The sequence below is a fragment of the Pongo abelii genome, chromosome 7 (assembly GCF_028885655.2).
Source record: "Pongo abelii isolate AG06213 chromosome 7, NHGRI_mPonAbe1-v2.0_pri, whole genome shotgun sequence".
Classification (NCBI taxonomy): domain Eukaryota; kingdom Metazoa; phylum Chordata; class Mammalia; order Primates; family Hominidae; genus Pongo; species Pongo abelii.
Window position 1 is genome coordinate 18,964,620 of NC_071992.2, and position 14,287 is coordinate 18,978,906.

The following is a 14,287-nucleotide window of genomic DNA, read 5'->3' on the forward strand; positions in this document are numbered from 1 at the left end:
GTCGAAATTAGCTATCCACTGCTCAGGTAGGCAGACAGGGTAAAGTCGCCCCTGACCCGCCATGTCTTTCCTCTCTGTGATAACTGTTAGAGTAAAGAAACTTGAGGGCCAGGCGCGGTGGCTCACACCTGTAATCCCAGCACTCTGGGAGGCCGAGACGGACGGATCACGAGGTCAGGAGATCGAGACCATCCTGGCTAACATGGTGAAACCCCATCTCTACTAAAAATACAAAAAATGAGCCGGGCATGGTGGCGGGCGCCTGTAGTCCCAGCTACTCGGGACGCTGAGGCAGCCCGGGAGGCGGAGCTTGCAGTGAGCCGAGATTGTGCCACTGCACTCCAGCCTGGGCGAGAGAGCGAGACTCCATCTCAAAAAAAAAAAAGAAAAAAAAGAAACTTGAGGCTTTTGGAGATCAATTGGAGATCAAATGGATCCCCAGACACCTTCTTGACAATTCCATTTTAATGTATATTATGGGCTTAGTGCCCTTGGAAGACCTCTAAGGACTATCTGGGAGAGAGAAGCCAGAGTCTTGGAAATTCATTGTCTGGAGGCTTTTGCTCCAGCTTTAAGTTTGTTTTGATTCCACACTATCAAGAATTTGAGGATGGCCACAGAAAGACCTGACATTTGATTCTGAACGTGCTACTAACTGCCAAAAGGAAAAGTTACTTAAACTTTTAAAATGCTATGTATGAATTTTCAGTGGTTTGAAACACCAGTTTTTATACCTTTGGGACAGATTTGAGTATAACCATTCCTCTAATTTTTCTATGAAAGCCAGTAGCAAAAGCATAACCATAATATCGTTCTTCATTAAATGTTAGAGCTTTTCTTAGTTGCTGCAGTGCCACATACACAGTATCCACACCAACACTCCATATTGAACATTTCTTATTGATCACAGTACTTTTTCCTAGGGAGCCTGGAGTGACCCCATAAACCTCAAGGCAGTGTTCCTGGTAGCCATTCTAAAGTTCTTTTTGTTGTTGTTGTTTGTTTGTTTGTTTTTGTTTTAGTTTTGAGACAGGGTCTCACTTGTCACCCAGGCTGGAGTGCAGTGGAGTGATCATGGCTCACTGCAGCCATGACTGCCCAGGATCAAGCGATCCTCCTGCCTCTGCCCTTTTAAATTGGGAATTAAATTTGAATGGAATTTATATTTAAAATCCTTTTAAGTTGTCAAAAGAGATGAAACATATTTGTCACCCCATCCCTAGAGTGAGCTATGTACAGGCCAGACCCTACCAGTTAGTGAAGGGGCCCGGTATATATATTTCACAGGGACATTCAAGGGCATCAGAGTTTTTTACTAGATCATGCCTTGTGCATTTGGGCTTGAAAATCCCACAGAGCTAAATGTTTATGGTTTTTCATATACCTCAATGCAGAAAAATCTAGTTTTAATAAATTATTCAGAATATGTTTCAAGCTTTTACAAAATTCAATAGTAGTTTATAATACTTTTTTGCCCTTTGTGTTTTTTTAATAATTTAAGAAATTATTTTGGCTTTAGAGATAATATTTCTCCTTCCACTAAGGGCACCATGAGATATGGGAGAAATCTTAGTTCTGACACTGTTACCCAACTAGGTGATCTTGAAGAAGTTAAGTAATCTTTTGAGGCCTCTGTTTCCTTTCCTTTGAATGTTGAGGTCAGATTTAGACAGCTAAAGTCTCTTTCTTCTGCAGAATTCTACTATCTCCCATGTTTAGCCCATATAAAATTTTCGTGGCAAGTTCTGTTCTCTTCTTTACTCCAGAGTTGAATATCTTGCTGTCTACTTGACATACCCACTTGGACACCTAAAAATCACCTCCAACTAAACAGGTTCAGAGCAGAACTTTGAATTTGATTCCCAGCCATGTGTACCCTCATCACCACCCTAAACCGGAATCTCCTCCATGCTTCCATATATCAGTATTAGTGGCCTCCATTCTCCCACGTGTTCATGCTAGAAACTGTGGGGTCATCCTGGATTCCTCTCTTTCAATTACTTTGTATTTACTCCATTTGCAAATCCTATCAGATATCTCTTTAAAGTATATCTAGCTTTCCTGGTCCTAGCCCTCATCCCTGCTCCCATGGATTACTGCAGTAGTCTCCTAACTGATCTAACATTTTTGCCCCACTCCAATCTATTTTCCCTTCAAAATATAAGTCAGATTGTGTCACTCTTCTGCTGAAAGCTCTATTAGTTTCCCATCTTACTCGGAATAAAAGCTAATGAATGTCTGTTCCATCACTTAACAAGACTGTCTGATCTGACCCCAGGCAGTCATTTTTTTTGTTTTGTTTTTTTGTTTTTTTTAATGGAGACAGGGTCTTCCTGTCTCTATTAAAGCAAGTTAATAATGTCTCCGTTATAACAGTAAAATGTCTCTGTTAATAGCCTGTTGCCCAGGCCGGAGTGCAGTTGTGTGATCATAGCTCACTGCAGCCTCAAACTCCTGGGCTCAAGCAGTCCTCTCACCTTGGCCTTCTGGATGTCATTCTTTTTTACTTTCCTTTCACTCACAATCCTCAGACACACAGATCTTGCTGTTCCTCACATGGACCAAGCATGTTCCTTATGTAGTGCCTTGTCCTTGCTAATTCCCTTTCCTTAACATTCTTCCTCCGATCTGAGTGAGCTGTGTCTTCTCTTTATTTATATTCTGTTCAGGCGTAACTTCAGATTAGATGCAATCTTTGATAACCCTTTGTAAAATAGTAACTTTCTCCGCCACTTCCTGTTAGACTGATTTTTTTTTTCTTTCTTTTTTTTTGAGACAGAGTCTCACACTATCACCCCGTCTGGAGTGCAGTGACGTGATCTCGGCCCACTGCAACCTCTGTCTCCCAGGTTGAAGCAATTCTATTGCCTCAGCCTCCCCAGTAGCTGGAATTACATGTACACCACAATGCCCGGCTAATTTTTGTATTTTTAGTAGAGATAGGGTTTCACCATGTTGGCCAGGCTGGTCTCGAACTTCCTGACCTCAAGTGAGCCACCTGCCTCAGCCTCCCAAAGTGCTGGGATTACAGGCATGAGCCACTGTGCCCAGCCTGATTTTTTTTATTGTTATAGCTGTTATTATCACCTGACTCATTTCATTCATATATATATATTATTTATTTTTCTTCCTCAATAACAGTGAAATTTCCATAAGAACAAAGACTTCGTTTATTAAAGTGACAGGTACTCACTCAATAAATATTGTTGAATGAATGGATTCTTGCCCTTTGCTAGAGTCTTGTTAGCAGTAACGAATCTTCAGAGTCCCTAAACCAGGATCTAGTTAGCCTTCTGTACCTATTATATGGTCCCCTTCTTGAAGAATAATAAGAATTACAGTAAGATTTTTTATATAATATATTTAAACCTGTGTGGAGATATGCTGTTTTCTATTTTTTAAGATTTACCTCCAAAATTTTAATAAGTAGTTGTTAAAGCTGCACAAAATTGAAATATTCTAAAATTTTAGATATGAGGTAATTAAGAAGAAAAAGCATATCTGTGTATCCTTTAAAAACATAATAGTTACTACATATAATTGAACTCAAATATGTGAAATTATTCTTGAAAGAGTTTTAAGTTTTTTTTTCTTTTGAATGCTGTTACAATTACTATTTCAGAACATTCTAAAACATCACCAATAGTTTATATGCCGGTAGTGTTTCCTAAGTGAAATATTTTTATGTATACTTTTTCATGCCATCCAATATGTTGATGTATGGCATTTCCACCTAAATTTTAAAGAAAATTCTTCTTACAAGACTCCTCATTCCCCAGGCTGAACATTGGGTTTGTAAGACCTGATAATTTCAGATGTTTTTTATATTCCTGCAAGATAGTTTGCTCAAACTTGTTGTTTCAGTTTTACAGAAGAAGATAGAGAAAATTGTGTTCAAGACCATTTAGGCCACTTTAGAAGCTGTAGGCCAGTTTTTCCTCAACTTTGTCTTCCTACCATCACATTCATATTTTCTTCCTTATCCACATATCACTTACAAAACTAATATTTTTCTGTATTTAAATTGGCACTTATGCTTTTTTTAAAACCAAAGTTTATACCACTCTCATAAATGAGAAACTGGCATAACTTTCTATAAATAGACTATAACTTTAAAAATAGGCCAGGTGTGGTGGCCTATGCATGTAATCCTAGCACTTTGGGAGGCTAAGGCAGGAGGATCACTTGAGATCAGGCATTTGTGATGAGGCTGGGCAACATAGAGAGTCCACTCAGCAAAAGATAAAACAAAATAATTAGCTGAGGGTGGTGGTGTGGTCCCAGCTACTCGGGAGGCTGAAGGAGAAGGATTGATTTGAGCCAAGGAGGTTGAGGCCATGACTGCACCTCTGCACTCCAGCCTGGGCAATCGAGTGAGATTCTGCCTCAAAAATAAATAGATACATAAAATTGATAATACAATACTATTATTAAGTTCTAACTACCTGCTAAAGCCTGGGGCTGAGGACTATTCTCTGGAGATTTGCCAATGTTAGAGATTATCATCTTATTGTAAGCAGAAGAAGGAAAAGAGACTGAAGAGAGAACACTTTTCTCACCACGAGTCAGTGCTATTTAATGTCTTATTCTTGTATTCCCCACATTATTTTGGGTACCTCCTGCAATCATCTTGCATTGCAAGTGGTTTTGGTTCCATACATTGAGAAACAATCAACTTTACTATCAAAAATTAGCTTATGATGATTTTGATGATGATTCAATTATTATTCAGTCTCGAAAACCATCAGTTTCCTGCAAAGCCATTGAGAGAGTCCCAGAGCCACCTTCTTACTGATTCTCAGTCTTGGACGGAGAGCAGCATAAACCCAGGAAAATGCAAAGCTGGTAAGGGTGTGCTTGTTTGGCTGTCTTTTGATATATTTTATTTTTAGAAGGTAAACGTGGTTAAAAAAATATATCCATTATATTACCTACAGACATTTTCTTAGTTTGGAGTCAGACTTCCATTCTAAATTCAGAGTTATTTTCAAAGAACTATTCATGAGGTTCGTTAATACCTGTTAGCAGCAGAAAATCATTTTGTGAAAGATGGATCTGCATTGCCTTTTTTCTGTTTAAAGAACCAAATCTTTATCCCCATTCCTCAAATAAAATGATAGAAGTAAATTCAAAATATAAAGTATAAAAATGAAAAAGCTACAATCAAATCAGATAGAAGATAGAAAAATATCTACTGAAAAGGACCTTAAATTATTCAGTTCTGTCTTTTACTCCAAGATTTCTGTCCAATTTCAAAATGTCTAAGTAAAGTTATTGTGTAATTACCATAACTTCAGCTGCCTGCGATTTCTTCATATCCCACTCACATTCCTCTTGTTACTGTTGTTGATTTTAATCTTTTGTTTTCTTCAGTCAGTGTAGTTTGTTAGCAAGGAACAAGCAAGACTTCGAAGTTAGACCTGATTTAAAAATCCTAATTTGGGCTCCTAGTAGGGTGTGATATGTGTTACGTTACCTAACATCTTTTAGACTTAGCTTCGTTCTTTTCAAAAGACTACCTATTTCTCGGTGTTGGTAAGGAGTAGACAAAATAGGGTGATCATACATACATGTGTGTGTATATATGTGTGTTGTCCACATAAAGGAGTTAAAGCCATACATCTATGATTAAGGCGTTATTAGCCAGAAAATCTTCAGATTGACTACTAACCTTTTCTCCTTCGTTTCTAGTCTTTTCAAATAAACCGGTCATCAATGTTTTAAAGTGTAGTGAACCAAAGTCAGGCAGCATGAGAGTTTGAAGAAACCTCTGGGATTTAGTGGTAGCGAAAAACAAATGGATGATCCTGACTAAATATTCTAGTCATTATTTAATATATTATCAGTCATCTTCTCCTAAAATATAAGCTTTAAGTAGCCTTATTTTTAAGAAATATATTTGCCTCCCAGAGGGTCCCATGATTTGACTATTCATAATTTGGTCACTCTCTCGACCTTCAAACATGCCATTTCACTTTCTAATCTATGGCAAGGACTAGGCATTGCCTAAACAAAAGTTGATGACACCAATTTGTTCTTTGAATCCATCGGTTTCGTTAGAGGCAGAGAAGTGATAAATACTTGGGGGTCAATTGTTGAGAAGTGGAAAAACAAAGAATTCCTCTTTGTCCAGAAGGGATTCACATTTCATCTTATATAATTTATATTAACATAGCAGTGTTCTTGATTTTCACGTGCTATTATAATTCTTCAGCATGTTCGATTAATTTTTTTGTTAGTTGGATGGATGAAATGAAGAACTACTTAAAGTGTAAAGGATGATGTATAGGAAGGAAAAGAAGCAAGAAAAATGAGGTGAGAAAGTGCTCAAAGATTGGTTTGACTAGAATGAGGTTGGTAGAGGAATAATTTGGAAACACTGATGTAAGCTGATGTGAGCAGTGCGGGTCGATATATCTTTCATTATTATGTTTCTCTACTTCCTCAGATGTATATTTCTGTTTTTAGTGTTTTGTGTGTGTGAGAGAGAGATAGTGGTTGTAACTGACACTGTATATAAGGGGTGTGTGTGTGTTTCTGTATAACCATCTTAAACATACCCTTATTATGTACAAGGCACCTTTGGAAGTCTACCAAGGGATTCATAATTCATAGATGAATAACAAGTTTCTGCCTATTTGTTCAAAAGCAACCAAAAATGCTAACTTATGTTCTTTCATTAAGGTATGAGCAATCCTGCATTAACCATGGAGAATGAGACTTAACTCTTCAAGCAAGATAAATTCATACTTTATAAAAGTACGATAATTTTCCCTTTATTGTTTTATATCTTTAACAGTCTTCTAATTTTCTTAGGGCAAATAGTTTCCATAAACGTTTTTAATAATTTGTGAGTGATTCATATAGAAGATCTTTTACCTGACTTGTGAGATTGCATTAGCCATGCTGGGGCTTCTGAGTACAGACCTAGCTTCAGTATTAGCTGGTATTTCTGTTAACTTGATTAATTATAGAAATAAGTTGATGAACAAAAGTCATTTTATAGTAATGCATTAAGTGATAGGGATCAATCCTAAAATACTGAAATATACGTAAAAATTATCTTGTCATTTTATAGGAAATTAGAATAATAATTTTTAATTTTTCTTCATCTTTCAGAATATACAGTGGTCATATCCTTGACCATCCATTAGGAAACACTAAGTCGAAGTGCAATATAATTATATCTCATTAATGTACTCATTAGCACACTGTCATTCCCATTTTTGGGTCATAGTAGGGCCTCATAGCATGTGTTAACCTTAAAATAATAGATGTTCCAAATCATTTTCTTTAAGCCTTATTTTTTTTTTAAACCTGCAGTTCCAAATCAGTTTCTTTAAAATATGATCTGTTTGTAAGCCTGCAGTCAATAAAAAGCTACAATAAGGAACCCCTTTGGAACAAACAGCTGTATAATAAACAATTTACAGAGCTGAATATTAAAGATAGCAAGATAACTCTCTATTTACAAAACGGCAATCTAGAATCCTAAAGTATGAAAAGCAAGAGATTCACTTGTAAAACAAAATGATTTGCATCAAAATTCATGGATATCTGTTTTTATTTGTCTGTTCTGGTTTTGGTAAGTTAGCCAGGTATTATCAGCAAAATGCTGACCTGGCAATTTGCCAGCTGACTAGTATCTGATTTTGGGAAGACCAGGATCAGCTCTGAATACCTGTTGCTACAATAGGTCAGACTGACCATAACTGGTTAAAATAGTCAAAACTTCATCTGAATTTGATTAAATAGCAGAGACATTATTAAATTTCTGAAAATAATTTTAGAATGTAACTATGAATGTAATTTTAGAGTATAGCTATAGCAAATATGAGTCACTAGCCAATACCACAAATAAAATATTACACAGAACATAGTTCTGTAAAACATAGAATTTCACAGGGTTTTTTTTTCAATATTTTGAAATCATCAGTTGCAATAACCGTTGTTTTTAAGGTCAGTGCTATTAGGAATTTTTCTATGTGTTAAGTGTTTTACATATTTACATGGTAATATTATATAAAAGCCATCGAGACTTCTCAGTATTTTGACAATACCAGTATTGTGGTTATTTATCTCCAACACCTTGCACAATGCCAGACACATAGTAGGTTCTCAACATTTGATGGATAAGTGACAAAATAAAAACATTGAAATTAAAAATCTGACAGAAACTTGATTTTATTAATTCAGATATGACATTAGTAGTCATAACCACAAAATGGCAGCATGAATCAGCGCTATGGATCTAAAAATATACCCGATTTTCTGATGTAATGTTTTCTATTCTATTGATATAACCAGTTGCAGTAACATGTTTTGTTTTCTTAAACTTTCCCTAAAGTAGCTAATAGAAACTAGACTTTTAAAAATAATTTTCTCCTGCTTTACATCTCAGATTTGCAATTCATTGCAATTGTATTTATATCAAATAATAGTCTGATATTGATGTGCCTAATTTATATTAAATATCTTCATATTGGCTGGGCGCGGTGGCTCACGCCTGGTAATCCCAGCACTTTGGGAAGCTGAGATGGGTGGATCACAATGTCAGGAGCTCGAGACCAGCCTGACCAACAAGGCGAAACCCCATCTCTACTAAAAATACAAAAATTGGCCGGGTGTGGTGTGGCGCACCTGTAATCCCACCTACTCAGGAGGCTGAGGCAGGAGAATTGCTTGAACCCAGAAGGCAGAGGTTGCAGTGAGCCGAAATCGTGCCATGGCACTCCAGCCTGGGAGTTTGGGTGACAGAGCAAGACTCTAAAAAAAAAAAACTTCATATTTTTTCTCCTATTTTTGAACTACAATAGTAAATGATGTCACGTTTTTATAAAATAGTTGTTTGTTCAGCAGTTTCCAGATGGTTATAATGTGCCTAAACCCATAGTTAGTACTAAAAAGTAAATTAAATTTAGCTTACCAACCTTTCCTATCATATGGTATAAATAAAAAATGCTGGCCAGGCATGGTGGCTCACACTTGTAATTTCAGCACTTACGGAAGCCAAGGCAAGCAGATTGCTTGAGCTAAGGAGTTGAAGACCAGCCTGAGCAACATGGTGAAACCCCGTCTCTACCAAAAATACAAAAAGAAAAAAAAGTAGCTGGGTGTGGTGGCATGTGCCTGTGGTGCCAGCCACTCCGGAGGCTGAGGTGGGAGGATGAGAGGATCGCTTGAGCCAGGGTGGCGGAATTTGCAGTAAGCTGAGATCGAGATCACATCACTGCACTCCAGCCTGGGTGACAGAGTGAGGCCCTGTCTCAAAAAACAAAACAAAACAAAACAAAGCTGTGCTTCTATGCACATGAAGTTTCAAAATCGTTTCCCTAAATGTCCTTCCCAACTCAGTTGCCACTCCTAAACTCCAGCCTCAGATGAATGCAGAACTAACAACATAGAACCCTGCCACTCACATTGTAGCCCCAAACCAGCAACATTGTCATGACCTGGAAGATTGATAGAAATGCAGAATCTTAAGCCTTATCCTAGACCTACTGAATCAGAGTCTGCAATTTTTTTTTTTTTTGCATTTTAATAGGATCCTCTCGTATATGCATATTAAAGTTTGAGCAGTATTGATGTAGAGGTCCATATTCAAGAACACGTCTACTTGAGCCTGCTAGCATAGTAAACAGTTTTGAATGAGGGATACTGTCGAAACAGATTATGAAATGAGTTGGTTTGTTTTGCGTGTTTATGGTTAACATAGTAGTTTCATGTTTTCTGTTTCATTTCAAGGTATCAATGCTGTAGATGGATGGAAGAGGCTTCCCACAGGAAGATGCCACCAGTCAGTTGCACCTATGTCCCTTTGGCTGGAAATGCAGAATATGAATTGATTAGTTCTCTCCAAGCCATTGCTTAAAATATAACATGTTTTGGATCCAGTACACACATTGTTACAACTAACACAAATTCCTATTAAATATTAAAAGTAGTTCTGGTTTATTAATCAATGGGGAAAACATCTTCTCCGAAAAACTTGGAATAAATCCGAGGACCAGTTTTTACCCAAATATATGGGTAGCACAGTTTATCACACAGAAACTCCATTAATCATCTGATTTTCCGAATCTGAAAATTGAGACTATTAAGATATTAAGATTTCAGAGATTTCAAGTCACATTATAATGATAAGCGTTATTCATAAAACTTGTTACCTTTAAGAAGGTGGAAGTGGCAAACCATACTTCTTTTTTTTCCTCTAATGTGAATCCAGCCTCAGACTGAGTGCACTGTAATAATTATGAATTCATTACAGAGTCCAGGTGGCCTGCAGTTGAAGATCATCAACCATTTTTGCCTCACTTAATTCCAGCCTTTTGTTTTCTGCTGGAAAATAAGTGTGGACATTGAAGCTTGAGCTCTCAAAGCAGTTGGCTGGAATACTTTTGTCAGAATACAGTACATTTCTATTACATCAGAAATATATTTTCATCTCTTCTTGTTAAATTGGGAGGAAATTTACGATAGCAATTATGAAGATTGTTTTATGACATTCTTTTGTCAGTTTGGCTTTCTAAAAATCTCTTTTTAGATTATTTCTCCTGTTGAACATAGTAAAAATATTGAATTTCTCTTAAGAATTCCTAATAGGTCAATAGATTTACCCTCCAGTGATATCTATATTATTTCTTTCTCATCTCATCAAAATGATGACAGGTAAACTATATTTTTCCTTAAACACCTATTACAATTAAATTATGCAAATCATTAAATACAAATCATACAACTTTTGGAAAGTTAGTTCAACATGAACTAAAATGGCATGCTGTTTGGAAATTTAGTTTGAGATAAACTGAAGTGGTGTGTTTGTTGATGCCAGAATGTTCAGCTTCAGTAAATATAATAAGCTCTTGTGCCTTGTATGCACTATTTAAAAAAAGTTTTTTTTATTTGAGTCCAGTATAATTTATGTAAATGTTAACAATTAGAATAATACTCTGTATGCTTTTTTGGTACTGATTTTGAGAATTTAAAGCAGATTACCTTTTAAAACTGGACCAACTAAGTAATTGGTATTTAATCAAAGAGAAAATGGTAATAAACTTTTCAAAATCTTTGTTAAACCAAACATTCAACACAAAATAAACTAGAAGGCCAGAGGATAATGGAATAAAGGATCATTGCAATTACTTATCCTTCCTAAAAGTATAGTTTTATATTAATTGTGCTTATGGAAGAAACAATGTCAGCCAAGTCCACTTTATAGTTTGAGTGCAATTCAAAGAATTCAAACAATACAAAAATCTGCAGTCTTTTACAGATTTGTTTTAAGCTGAAGAGTTTCATCTGACAATCTGCTTCAAGAAATCTCAGAAAATAGGATAACATTTTAACTTTCATTTTAGAGCACGTTTTGGTCATTTTTTAAAATACCTAAAGTGCCAGACTGGAACCTATAGCTACTGCTAGAAGTCTTAAAACCAACAGCAGCACAGGATGTATTAAGAATTATATGAAGTCAGGTTTTGTTTTGTTTGTTTCAAAGCACAGTACTGTTAGCTGTTTTTGTGGACAGGATTCGATTAAGTATTCCCTCTTGTCAAACTGGAAGCTAGGGGAAAAAGAGGGATTTTTATCTTTTACTCTGCTAGAGTACTGTTAATGCCCCTTTCCTGCGGTCTTTTATATAATTAAATATATGTCAATACACATTAGAATCAGATTTGAAAAAGTTAAAACAATTTCATTGTTGTAATTGTTCCCTTTCTGTTTTCATATAGTGAATAACCTTAAAGAGTTGTTTTGTTTTGAATTATAGGAGTTATAATTTTTGGAGATGATTGCATATCTCATTAGATATGCAACATAAATTTATCTGAGTGAACAAAGTGCTAAATAAATAAATCTACATTTTGTACATATTTATATAAAATTTACCTGTAAGTATTTACTTTTAAAAATTTAATGGCTTAACTCGAACTTGAAGACACATACTTCAACTGTCCTTATTGTCCATTAAACTGATAATTTTGATTTTTCTTGTTTTTATAGATTTCACTATATAGGAATCAAGATTTAAGAAATTTTGCATTAAAAATAGTGTACCAATGCTTCATATACGTTAGTTATTTACTATTATGTAGGGAAGAGGATTGTTATTTCAAAGATATATTAAAGAACAGTTGCATCTGAATATAATCATGATGCATTCAATGAAGTTCATATCTATGAATTCACTCCTAATACACCCTAATAAAGTGGTTGATCACCTTCATTATATGTCTATAAGAAATTGCCTTTGCACTGACAATGTAAATTATTTTAAGCATAAATTTTCCTAATAGTTTATTAGAGCTGCTAATGGCAAAATTCATGTCTTCAATGTGGCCATAACATAGGTCTTTGGGGGAGGGGTGGTGAGAAGATAAGGTATTTACTTCGTAGTAGTTAAGTGATTCTGAGGACAATTAGACTATAAAATTCAAGTACACTGTAATCAATAGACAACTATTGGAAATATGGCATATGTTGACAAACAACTAGGGAAATCAAAGATATAAATCATGTTTATAAAAAATTACGCATGCAATCGTGATTCATGCTTCAAGAAAACATATGAAAAAAGTGTTACTCCATTATGTTATAAACTAGCAGATTTTCCCTGTTTTGAAATAACGTAAACGGGCTCGGCTGATTCTTAAGTAGTACTGTATCCTTCGGTATTTATATTGTCAAATACTTGTTTGTAAAAGTGATGGTTCTGATACCTTTGATCAAACATAGATACAAACCTCAGAAAATGGTAAATGCAAAGCAGTTTACATTGTAAATCATGATGAAGGTGTCCTCCAGCACAACCATCCCACCCACACACCTAGACTACAGATTCTGATCTGTGAGTATTTTGACCAAAGTGACATTTCAACAAGTGGATTTTTCACAAATAACACGTGTTTAATATCTTTCTGCAGAAACGTGTTCTTCTAAAGCAGAAAACCACCTGGCTTAATCCCAAATGTTTTACACTTCTTTTCCACATACTTAGCCAGTTCAGCACCAATTTCCTCTTATATGTGGAAGGTGACTATGTTACATACCTGAAGTATTTGTTACTCTTTTACAAAGATACCACTAGAATTTTCTCACTTTGCCTTGGTAAAAATTCCTAGATGGCTACTTTTTATTGCAAGTGTTAGCAATTTGATCTTGTAATGCCATGAAAAGCATTAAGTAGAAGCCAACATTAACCTAGATTTTACAACTGACCAATCTGTTCCCCACCAGATTTCCTTTAGAATTTATTACCAAAGGATCTTATTTTGTTACAGAACACAGGAAATTGTTATACTTTATAATGTTGCAAACCATGCATTTTCCTTTTCTCTTTTCCATAAGATTTATTTTTTTATTGTAGTAGTGCCCTGGCTTGTCAACAGTGGACATCACTGAAAGGATGGAATCAAGTAGGCTTGTTTCAAAGAAACTCCTGTGAATCAGCTATGAATATGAAGTATCTCCCAGAACAATGTTCAGTGTTTCAGGAGACTCTGAAACAGGGCACCCATTTTTTTTCCTTCCTCAAAATAGTCTCCTTGAAATGTGAGCAAAGAACTATGATGATGCAGTCCAGGTATCTAATAGCTCAATCACCAACACCCTCTGAGAATTGTTCCTATACCAGCAAAAAGTTCAAATACAATAATCTGGGCAATGCCAACAGAAGACACTTTTAATCATTTGCAGACCTTTCTTGTTGCAGGAAAGTGAGGGCAAAAACAAACTGGTGAAAAATATTCAAAAATAGATCTTTTTGATGTTCATAGCCAATATTCAGTATTTCTGTATTGTTTACAATTGGGGGAAAATGTCTGTTAAGGCTAATCATCTGAGTGATTTGAGTAGCAATTAAACCAAAGGGAAACTTTTAATAAGTTATTTTAAGCCCTGGTTTATGGCTAGTTCCCTATTGCTCAGGAAAAATAGTACTACTTTATGGTTTATGAAAACAACCTATGATTTATGTTGCATCTTCCGGGGAAGGTTTAACAGTACAAGGAGCTGAATCCTACCTGAAATTATTAATACTTAATATATTGCTTGTTTGATGGATAAAGGTGCTTAATCAATTGAAAAAAAACGCATAATGCTTCAAGGTAAAATTCTGTTGATGCTGAATTTAAAAAGATACTACAGAATGCGTCAGTTCTCCTGTTGTATTTTTCTCAGTTAATGAGAGCAAGCCTATTTTGTCAGTTTAGATTTTGTGTCTTTTTCTGTCAGTATGTATGGCTCCCTAAAGTGTACTATTAAAAACATCTTAAATGAACTAATCAAA

At 35.5% G+C, this 14,287-nt stretch overlaps 1 protein-coding gene across 5 annotated transcripts in view; it reads left to right on the plus strand.

Annotated features, from left to right (window-relative positions):
- The window catches only part of ZDHHC2 (zinc finger DHHC-type palmitoyltransferase 2), a 71,981-nt gene extending 57,694 nt beyond the window's left edge, over window positions 1-14,287 (plus strand). For 3 of the 5 annotated variants that reach the window (XM_009243556.4, XM_054561232.2, XM_054561230.2), the window contains 3 exons: window positions 4,733-4,845; window positions 6,685-6,759; window positions 9,745-14,287. In XM_009243556.4, the coding sequence (XP_009241831.1) occupies window positions 4,733-4,845; window positions 6,685-6,725 (154 nt within the window). In that variant the 3' untranslated portion in view covers window positions 6,726-6,759; window positions 9,745-14,287. Of the gene's footprint in view, window positions 1-4,732; window positions 4,846-6,239; window positions 6,630-6,684; window positions 6,760-9,744 lie in introns of those variants that run through there. The other 2 variants (XM_054561231.2, XM_054561229.2) reach the window with 2 other exon arrangements.